Source organism: Harpia harpyja, chromosome 1 (assembly GCF_026419915.1).
Source record: "Harpia harpyja isolate bHarHar1 chromosome 1, bHarHar1 primary haplotype, whole genome shotgun sequence".
Lineage (NCBI taxonomy): Eukaryota > Metazoa > Chordata > Aves > Accipitriformes > Accipitridae > Harpia > Harpia harpyja.
The window spans coordinates 85943229-85954197 of NC_068940.1; the positions used below are offsets into that span (position 1 = coordinate 85943229).

General features: G+C 48.0%; 1 protein-coding gene across 1 annotated transcript; it reads right to left on the minus strand.

Annotated features, from left to right (window-relative positions):
* Positions 1–312: 312 nt before the first annotated feature.
* On the minus strand, positions 313–9042 carry C1QL3 (complement C1q like 3). Its single transcript, XM_052803316.1, has 2 exons — positions 7851–9042; positions 313–3093 (listed from the first exon to the last, which is right to left on the minus strand). Exons 1-2 carry the CDS (start codon positions 8436–8438, stop codon positions 2914–2916), a joined length of 768 nt encoding a protein of 255 aa, XP_052659276.1. The 5' UTR covers positions 8439–9042; the 3' UTR covers positions 313–2913.
* Between the last annotated feature and the right edge of the window lie 1927 nt (positions 9043–10969).

The following is a 10969-nucleotide window of genomic DNA, read 5'->3' on the forward strand; positions in this document are numbered from 1 at the left end:
GCCTGGGGTTTTTAAATAGCTTCCGTAGACAACAGAAGGCAAAAGGAATCTCAAATAATTCTGAAAAGATATTGTTTCTTTCTAGTTTAACAATTTACGTATTTTTAACTGAAAGTGTAAAAAATACATGGAAAAATACATTTTTGAATAAAGCAATTTGATGACCTTTTAAACTGTGTGCAGTATTATTACGTATGTCTTTTTTTAATCGCTTTGATTTTTTATCCTGAACTTTTGGAATCTCACAGCGATCATGCGAAACTTCATGCTGACCAGCTTCTTTTTGTAAGGATGCAACACCAAAAGTCAAAATAAATTACATAATACGGTTTTAATGAGTTGTAATAGTTATAACAAAGGTTGTGATATAAGTCTTTACAAATCAGTATATCAAGATATGATGAAAAAGGAAGAAATGTTTGCCTTATATGTGTTTTTCACATAAAGTGTGTTCTTTGCTCTTGTCTAACCAGGGCAGGTGATTTATCCAAAAAATGGTCTTATCCAGTAGCAGTGGTAGCCCGATTTCAAAAGCTTCTTCAAATTTGACCATATACGTCTTGTAGTGTTGAGCTTTTCCAATAAATACCTTAGTAAATATGCATTGCTAGTTGTAAATGATCTCTAGCTTGGTACGTTACTGTTTGATACTACATAGAAAATCTCTAGCTACACTGCTGTTGTGAGTGCGCTAACCAATAAAAGCAACAGTGGAACGAACAGACATGAAATCAGTTACACATCTGTTATTAAAATACATTACCTTGTAGAAAAAAAACAGGAGTAATCACTACAATGTACGGATATAGGTTGGCACTTTGTCGTAAAGTAAAAGCGTTAACCATTCTGGTGAGATAATACACAAGCAGCTGGCAGCACAATGTCCCTTTATAAATCCTAGATGAGTTAGACTGGCGATCCTCTCAGTCAGCCTAGACTAACTTGGCATTTATTTTGAACTGGACAACTCAAAACAGAAACAGAAAGAGTAATGTGTTCTGTTTAAGAAAAGCTTCACTCATTCAAACAAGAGATTTTGAGAGAGATTCGTAAAATCTTCATCAGACTTTTGCTGGGCAGCCAGCACTGAAGAGCTCTTATGTCACAGTGGCAGACACTTGCGACATTTTAGTGCAGATAAATCTGAGTTTGTACCCTTAGTACATTAGACAAGGTTGCTTGTGGCAAAGTACATGAAATAGAAATGCTAGGGGTAGCCTCTATTACTCTTCAACAATTTATAGAAACGTTGTTACCTTGATTTTGCCAAAATGTTAAATAACATAACCAACTGTGCTAAGGAGCTAGTTAATTATCTTGCTAAAATTTAGGCTTAGAATGAAATCTGCAAGTTTTAACCTGAGAGAAATAGACAGCCTCCCCTCCCAAAACCAAAACAAATAATAAATCCATTTTCTGAATAAAAATATTCTGTGGACATTACTGGTATGACTGATTTTAAAGCATTTTTATAACTATGTAACTCATAGTACCTGTGTTTAATTCTCCAAGCCATTAATCCTTTATATGGATTAAACTCCTTTGAGACTTTATATATATATTTTTTTTATATATATATATATATGAATGAGAAAAATAGGTTTTAATACACACTTTTTTTTTGCATGTAAATATCTGCTTCTTTCTTTGCATATGTGTTATCATTTTTGGTAATATGCTTATCTGTGTCCATTTCATAGGCACGCCTTACTATAAACTGTAACTAGCTACCATGGAAAAGGTCTGTGTGACAACATTTTCTCACGTGTCAGATCTCCCACTCTTCCTTGGTGGGAATAATCCCACTAACTTCAGCGAGACAGGACACCTAAGACAAATAAGGTTTTGACCCATTATATTCCTACAAAATTCTAGTTGAACATCTGCAGTATGTTAAGCCATAACTATTTTATTAAAAATAGTACCCAAGTACAGACTAAGTGCTAAAAGACTAATGAATACTAACTGCTGCAAAGAAAAGACTCTACCTTAGTCTGAGGATGTGGATGCCAGGCTTGCTAAATATTTACACAACTAACCATCAAGAATGGGCCTGTGATAATTGTCTAAATATATATTTACACGTTTACAAATTAAAAGCCAAATCCTTTTTCCACTAATCTCAGTGGGAGTTTTGCCATTGGCTTTGGTGGAATCAGGGATTTGGCCCAATAGAGTTTGTCAACTGTTACATTTTTCAGGAAAAAGAAGTGTTTCTTCTATCCTTCTTTTTCTTTTAGAATACAGCTAAAGGGCAGACAAAATTTAAACAACTCCACTGGTTTGATTTTATGTTAAAAGTCTAATGTAAACCTACAAAGCAGGAACATTGAGTTAAGGCTTGAAGCTGATTAGTTTCTAGTTTTTAAGTGGAAGGATAAGAAAAGTACAAGGCAAACAATTCCTTTGGAGAAAGTATATTTTGATTACCTCTTCCTTTTATTGTAAAATCATTCCTCACCACAGTATGAGTGGACTCCAAGCATATTGTTAGCAAGTAAGTCACAAGAACCAAAGCTGAAGTATGGATAAAGCAGCAAGATCATAATACATCAAAGTATCATATACACTGAAGAAATAACTCAGCGTCCTTAGGTGGTTTTTTTTTTTTCTATAAAAATTTGATCTATGTAGGACTTCATTCACATGGACACTAACAATGAGGAAGTATTTGCTTTGGCGGTAGTGGATCGCACGTCTGTTTAACGTGTTTTGTAATTTTTTAACATAAGGTTTCTCTGTGTTGTACAGATGTGAATCAGGTAGCATTCGACTTTTTTTCCCCGCTACTGAGGTGTTCGGTGGTCACTCGTTGCTGGGGTGCTTGTTTCATTGACTTTTGCCACGCAAATCCATTGCTTAGAAGAGCAAGCTTCATTTCTGGACTGGTTTGGTGGGTCTTTTTACTCATTTTCAGTCGGCATAAATAATAAATCCAGAAAATGTGCTGTATTTGTTGTTGTTTCCTCCATGTGCTTTTCCTCCATCTAATTTAATGTAAACTTCGTCTCCTGGCTCCAAATGAAGAACCACACTGTTACTGGCATAGTCGTAGTTCTGATCAGCATCCTGAGCAATCGCACTAGCTCGAACCTACATAAAATACATAATGAGTGGTTAAGAAAACTCAGATAATTCTTCCTGCATGATGAAATCAAAGCATATCCACAACGTTTTATTCAGCATGCATGAGTTGCCACTTCAAATGTCTGGCAACATATATTGTAGTTTTTTTCCTATGGTTATTGCTTATTTTCTCCTACAATACAACATCTGAAACTAAAGCAGTAACGTGCTCCTTTCTCAGTCATCTGATTAATACACAACTGCTTGCACTCCTGTAGATGTTTGGAGCCTTTTCAAATATATGCATAATAATAGCTGGAGTTCGGAGAACTGAATCTGGTCGTGTGCCAGTTTTACATTGGTGTAACTTTTATTTCAGTGGGACAAGTGATTGACATTGGTGAGGATCCACAGTGAGGCCCTATTGATACCAGGCTGGACTTTTTCCAGAGGCGATTTATTGTCATACTACTAATCGGATCATGCTGCAAAAAGAATACAAAAAGTACACACGTGCGCACACTCCAGTGCACACAAGCAGGTAAGGATCCTAGCTGGTGTTTGGGAAAACTGTTATTGCCACGTTTCAGTAAGCAAACATTTAGTTTCTCTGTGTTGCAAGAGATGCACATTTGAAAAATCACAGACGAGTCACTTGCTTTAAGAGGTTTTGGAATTTACAAGGAATTGAGGACATTTCATTTGCAGCTTTCACTTAAAGACACATTTTTTCCCATTTCTCCCTTGCTATTCCACTACTGTTTAAATTTGACATTGCTAGCAAAGTGGAAATAATCTGTAACTTCAAGATGTATGTTGGTTTCCAGCAATGAACAGCCTGTGCCTTTGTAAATTTCCAAATCATTTATATATAATTTGACCCTGTTTGGTAAAATATTTAAGCTTAGTTGTATGTGATTTATTTCAGTGTAACACATCATCTGCTTGTTGCTTGTCTTTGTTCTAGCGTGGTTACAGAGCAGTAAGTGATTTAGTAGTACTGCAAACCTGAACTAAGTAATAATGCATGACTTGGCGTACTATATGTGGGATTTTATCTGTTCTGAATTGAAAAAATAGGCTATAAGTCACAAATTTTCATGGATTCCTTTCAAAGTTTAAATGATAAATTTCCAAATTAAATTTTCATGTGATATGATCTCACATTAATATTGAAATGTTAAAAAAGAAGGGGGTTCTTTACCATGCATGATCTTATGGCATTATGCAGCTTAAAAATCACAGTAGCTGGAAATTCTTTATACATCCTGTAAGAAGAGTGAGAAAGGCTTAAAGGACTTACAGTGGTGTGACAGTCTGCAAATTTAAATTGATACATGGCATGGTGATAAACCACAACTATTTCAGGACTTCTTGATCCTGAATTGCCTGGTGTTGTTTACAGAGGTGATCTATTTTACTAGTGTTTAAGCAATAATTATTCTAAGCAGAGGGTATTTCCTCTGGATTAATGACTAGCAGGGTGGAGTTGAAGGCTCTGGGCCATTAACCCTGGAAATACCCTCCAAAGAAAATAACGGGCTGAGACCGTTGCTGGTAGTGTAAATGGAAAGGGCATATGGGAAGGAGTGAAAAGGCTATAGATGAGTTAGTTAGAAAAACTTTCATAGAGAACTAGTATCTTGCATGCTGGTAAGCAAAATGGTTTAAATTACTTTCCAAATTCCCATTTACATCATAATGAAATGCTACTTTGTGGATTTGTCTAAAATGTAGTTTTTCTGTAGATAGTAAAGGAGAATTCAAATTGTATTAGTGACTATCCTAAGGGAGTCAGCATAGGGACACTGACTACAATAGCGATGGGTATTTCATTTTTAAGATTCTGGATAGTACATACTGGCTGAAGAAAAAAGATCCTGCGTATTGAAAGTCTAGAAACCAATGTGTAGCTCTTACTGCCCTATGTATAAACAAATGTCCTGTAAGCTCCACTGTGCTATTCTTAGAGGTTTTACCTCCTTGTTTGGTTAGCCAGAGCAATTTCTTTTTAAAGCCTGGGAGAACAGTCTCAAATGAATTATCAGCATACTGCTGCAAGAGGGTAAATGTATCTCGAAATTAAACCATTAACGCACTATCAATTTCATAAGTTGCATGACTGCTCACCTCATCTTTTATGAAGTTACACTCTCAGGTTGCACACACATACTAGGTAAGCTATGTGATCTCAGCAGGTCCCTGTTCAAGCTATATAACCATTAAAGAAGGCAATGTGTTAACAGTGGAGACTTTGAGGTTCCTCCTGTGCATTGCTTAGGAATGTGGGTTTTTTTCTGTAAGTCATACACTCTTCCAACGGTTTGGGTTTTTTCATTGTTAGAAAACACTGAATTTATAATGTTATCTTTGCCAGACTCCATTTAACGACTTCCAAAATCTCTGAGCTTTCTTATAAAAATACACAAAAAGTTAACTGCTACCTCATCATATCAGTGTCTAGTGTTTCAAGAATAAACCATAATCAAAAGGAGACACTGCTGCATTAAAACTGTGTGCTGTGCGTCAATTTTAAATAGTTTGTATGCAGATATTTACCTAAATATCTTTGCATAGATATATACAAATATATACATAGAACCCCCGCCCTTTTTTTTTTTTTTTTCCTTTAAATCCCTGCAAGTTTAATTTGTCTCATGTCTGGTACTGGAAGCAGTTACATTTGGGAACAGTTAGCCTTCAGGCTGAATATTTATAATTGGTCACTTTTTAAAAAGTACCGGCATGTATTTATTTCTCCGGGTTTGGGAAAATAAACACTTTAAAACATTACAAATAGGCGTCAAAAATAGATTAATGTTTTAATTGCAAGTAAAATGGCATTCTCGCCGTGGACGCTATTGCCTTGGTATGAATAAATCAAAGTGAATATATTACGATGTACTATGTTCTACTAGTCCTGGTTTATCTGCTGAGGTAGTATTTATGGTAGACATTTCCTAATTTAATTAATTGCTGCTGATGTCCTCATTATTCTGTTTTCGCAGTCCTTCTGAGGAGCCATAAACAAAAGGTTAAGTGGCGTACCAGATCAATTTACCGGCCGGCGATGCTCCCGCCGGCGCTGAGCACCGAGGGCCGTGCAGCGGCTGCCGGCGCTTCCCGGGGGAGGAGACAGGCAAACGAACGAGCCCCTCCGCGACCTGCGAGGCGCGGCGGGGACACGCAGCCCGATTTTCAGTCCTATGGACGCTGCCTAGAGCGGATCAGCACACCCCACCCACCCAAGCCCACCCCGCCGGAGGGTGAAAAGCCCGGGGAGAGCGGCAGCGCTGGGCTCCGGGCTCCCCGAGCGTGGGAAAGCCGGCGGCCCGGCCCCGTAGCCCGCTGCGCGCCGGCACAGCTCAGGCAGCGAACGACCTGTTGCGCGGCCGGTCCCTCGCCCTGCCGCCGCACGGGGGGCCGGGGGACCGGCGGGAGCACCGCGGGGCTCCCGGAGGCACGGGAAAGCGCGGGCGCACCGCGCTCCCCGCCGGGCAGCCAGCGCCGGAGGGGTGGCGGTATCGCTAAGCGCTGTCGTAACTACGGCCGACCTATCTGTGTTTGTTAACCACGTAGTGAAGAAGCGCAAAATCGCGGAGAACGGCTCCCCGGGGGCAATGTTACAGACACAGCCTCCGCGAGCGCGGTGGCAACGTTTATCCTCATTAGAATGGGTGATTCCTCCGTCTTTCAGACGGTTAATTATCTCGAGCGTTTCCATCCTGCCGCGGGGGGTGCCGGCAGACCTCGGGCCGTGCCCAGCCCGCCTCCCTCCGCTGCTCGGTCCGCCAAGGGGCGAGGTCTGCGGACGCCGAGCTCGGCCGGTTACCGGCTCTCCCTGCCAGAGGGAAACGTCGCTCCCCGCCGGCGGCTGACCATGCCAAAATCGGCGCCTCGCTGCGCGGGAGCCCCGTCCCGTGCCGTGGCTGCTTTCCTCCCCCACATCGCATCCTTTCCCCACCCAGGACCACCCTCCCCTCATCTCACCCGCCGCCCCCGGCTCCCCTTCCTTCCCCGGGGAGTTTCCCCGCCCTGGGGCAACACCGGGCCCCGGCCCGGGCTCCGCTCGCCCCCGCGGGGGTCAGCGCTGCCTGCGCGACCGCCCCGACCGCCCTCCCGCTCCCGTGCCGGCCGAGCTGTGGGCAGCGCTCCGCGGCCGCAGGCTGGCCGGGTCGGCAGCCCGTGCCGGCCGGGGGCACCGGGCGCCGGCCGGGTGCCGCTCCGCGGCCGCGGGGCCGGCCCGGACAGCGGGCTGGGAGCGGACGCCAGCGGCGTGACTCCGCGGGAAAAGAGTGCGCGGAGTCCGCCTTCGCCCGGTGGCCCGGGGCGACCTGCGCGGAACCCCTCAGGGGTCCTCGGGCACCCGAGGCGGAGCGGGGCGGCGCAGCGCGCCTCGGCCCCGGCGCCGCCCGCAGGGTCCCCGCCGGCTGCGGACCGGCGGTCGCCGGCTCCCCTCGGCTCCCCCGGCGGCTCGCCCTGCCTGCGGGCCGCCCGGGCTCGGGCCCCGCTCCCCCGCCCCGCACCCGCGCCGCCTCCAGCGGCCGCCCGGCTCCCCCTCCCCCCCCGCCGCCCGCTTCCCGCCCTTCCCGCGCCGCTCCGCTCCGCCCGCTCCCCTCAGGCAGCCCGGCTCCGCCCGGCCGCCCGCTGTCCTCGCGGCACCCGCTCCCCTCACGGTAGCCGGCTCCCCTCAGGAAGCCCGGTCTCCCCTCAGGAAGCCCGGGTGGCCCCTCAGGAAGCCCCTCACGTCCCCGGCCGCCCCCGGCGCCCGGCGCGGCGCCCACCTGGTTGTTCTTGCAGAGGTCGGCCCACATGCTGGTGCCGTCGCCGCCCCGCATGAGCACATGGTAGGTGAAGAAGTAGATGCCGGGGATGGAGCAGGTGAACTTGCCGGTGGTGGGGTCGTAGTGGTTGCCCAGGTTGGTGACCACGTCGTCGAACTTGAGCACCTCGTAGCCCTCGTGCTGCCGCTTGAGGCCGGCGTAGAAGGCGATCTTGGGGACGGTGCTGTAGGTGGCGGCGCTGATGGCCCCCGCCGCGTTCAGCCCCGGCGCCCCGGGGGGGCCCGGGAGGCCCTGCCGCCCCGGCTCGCCCTTCTCACCGGGCGGGCCCACCGGGCCGGGCGGCCCCGGCTCTCCCGGCGGGCCGCGGGGTCCCGCTTTGCCCGGCCGGCCGGCCTCCCCCTTGGGCCCCTGGATGAAGGTGGGCAGGGACTGCATGAGGCCGCGGTCGGGCGTGGCCGCCGTGCTGGGCGCCTTGGTGCCGCCGTAGGGGTCGCAGACCATGCGGCAGGTGCCCAGCATCTCGTAGTGCGCCGAGGTGCCGGCCGAGCTGACCAGCACCGGGATGAGGATGACCAGCAGCAGCACCATCACCACCCCCAGCGCGCCGGCCGCGATCAGCCGCCGCCTGCTGCCCACCAGCCGGCTCAGCGCAGGGCGATCCTCTTGCCTGCTTTTGGACAAAATCTTGATGGTTGGCGGGGGACCTCCTCAGAGCCGAAAAACCGCCGAGCCCGCGCGAGCTCGGCTCCCCGGGGGCTTCGCCGCCCTCCCGCTGCCGCCGGCGGCGGGGGCTCCCGCGGGTCACGGCGCTCCGCGGCGGCCGCTGCAGCCGCCGGGCGGGCGGGCGGGCGGGCGGGCGGCAGGGAGAGGACGAGGGAGAGCGAGCTGCCGCCGCGCCCCGGCCGCCCGCACTTTTATCCTCCCGCTGGCGATCGACTTTTTTTTTTTTGCAGGCTCTGCCAGTCCGAGTCAACTTTCCCTGGAACTTGCCTTTCCTCTCGCGATCGCCCCGCTCGCCCGCTCGCTCTCTCTCTCTTTTTTTTTCTTTTTTTTTTTTTTCTCTCTCGCAGAGACGACAGTCCTCAGCGGAGACGCGCCTCCCGGCCGCCCCGCGGCCGCCCCGGTGCCCGCCGCCGAGAGCCCGCGCCGCCGCGCCGCGCCGGAGCCGGAGCCGGAGCCCGAGCCCGAGCCCGAGCCGGAGGGAAAGCGGGATCCTGCCCGGGTGCCACCTGCCAGGAGAGGAGGAGGCTGACGAGCGCGCTGGAGCAATTTATAGGCACCCAAAAGCGCAGGGGAAAGGGGAGCTGCTTTGGCATCTCATCCCAGCATCTGCTCCGCTCTTCCCACTCACAGAGAGTTTGGCATTACTCTGGCAGTGTGGGAAATATATTTTTTTTTTCCTCTCTCCCTCCCCCACCCCTCCCGCAAATGGATGAAGAGCGAAATCGTGAGCCTCACTCACTAGCTGTATCTTGCGATGACAGCTCTTTCTGGAGCCGACCAAAAGGAAGAGATGTGCTTAGCAGCCTCTGGGTACCCTTCAGGTCACCGATCGAGAATTAAAAGGTCAATCCGCCTCCTGCTTAACGCTACCCTGAGGCCACCCTGCCGTATTAGTGTTTTCTGGGAAATACCGCTTTAAATGTAGGGATGCTTTACAGTTACCAATTGTCCAAGTGGAAGTTATTTGAAAATACACCTCCCACCTCGCACAGTAATAGAGATTAGCATCTCTCACAATTTCGGATCTCCCTCTTCCCCCCTCCCCGATTACAACCATAAAGCAGAGAAGGAAACCGATTACAACCATAAAGCAGAGAAGGAAACCGGTCTTTCTGTGAATTAAAATTGACATACTCATCACCGGCTGCAGTGTTTCCCGGTGTTAAAGCCAGCCATCGCTTTGCTAGCAAACTGACACCAAGGGAAAGAGTTCCCTTTTGTTTAGAAGCTGAAGGAAGGTGCGGGGCATATGCAGATCAACAGATGCCTGGACCTGAGAAAAAGGTCTCTCTGGCTTAACTCGGGGGCAGCAAAGCGTTTTGTTAAGTCTTGTGGTTTTCTTCTTTTTTTTTTTTCTTTTTTTTTTTTTGTGTGTGTGTGTGTGAAAGGTTTCTCCTCCCTCAAGGGCTGGCGAGCACCTCTGTGACTGAGTGGGAAGGTGAATGTGCAGTATTAGTGGCATTTCTCCCGAGAAAATATTAAGGAACTTGTCCTGCTTACAGATATACAAGGTACACAAAGAGCTGTTTAAATAAACAAACAGAATTGATTCCTAAATCATACTTCTGTATTCAGGAGCAATGGACGTCAATCAAACGTGGGTGACATTTGCCTGTCAATACAGGGATGATGGGTGGAAAGAGTGTGACTTATTACAGCAAGGCAAGAATCGGAAATGAGCAACAGCGGCAAATAGGACAACAACCAAATAATAGCATCTCCAGCGATGATCAGAAGGCTGTGATCTTGTCTTGGATTTTATTAGCACAAATCCCCTCTCCCCTCACCCATTCTCTTTTCTTTTCTGTTCCACAACACAATAAGGTCAAACAAGCAGGCAGTGGGAAACAAAGATTCATTGATTCTTCCTTTTAAGCAGAAATGTCAGCAGCTCCTTTTGCTCTTTCCTGAGAGACTCAAAGGCAGCGAGTGGGTCCATGCTGCGTAGAAATGGGCCAGCCCAGCTCCTTATCTCCCCAGAAAACTCCTGATAAACCTTCCATTTCCTGCACTTGTAAATATCCCTTCCTCCCCCCCCCTTTTTTTTTCTTTCTTTCTTTTTTCTTTCCTCTAATGTTCTGTCTTAAAAAAATTCTTTATCTGGCACTGACACAAGCTAGCCAGTTCCCTCAGCTAGGGGCTTCCCCTCAAGACCCAGGAAGGCAGTTGAACACACTTGGAGGTTTATGTTCATATCTCATCGCTCTCTTCACCCCATAGGAAAGGGCTTTCAGCACTGCTCTTTCGTCTGGGCAGGAAAAAAAAGAAAAGTTGCGCCAAGAGTGACAGGTCCATCTCAGCCTGTAGCCGAGCCCTTGAGGCATTGTATTTAGTCATCCCTAACCCAGGCGGTTTTCGTGACATCGGGATGTGCATAAACCCCTATTGCAACGGCT

Bases quoted from the DNA above. Each gene is read 5' to 3' on its own strand.
- C1QL3 (XM_052803316.1), bottom strand. From the start codon at position 8,438: ATGGTGCTGCTGCTGGTCATCCTCATCCCGGTGCTGGTCAGCTCGGCC. The intron at 3,094-7,850 runs GTGGGCGCCGCG...TATTTTATGTAG, and splicing joins ACCTCTGCAAGAACAACCAG to GTTCGAGCTAGTGCGATTGC.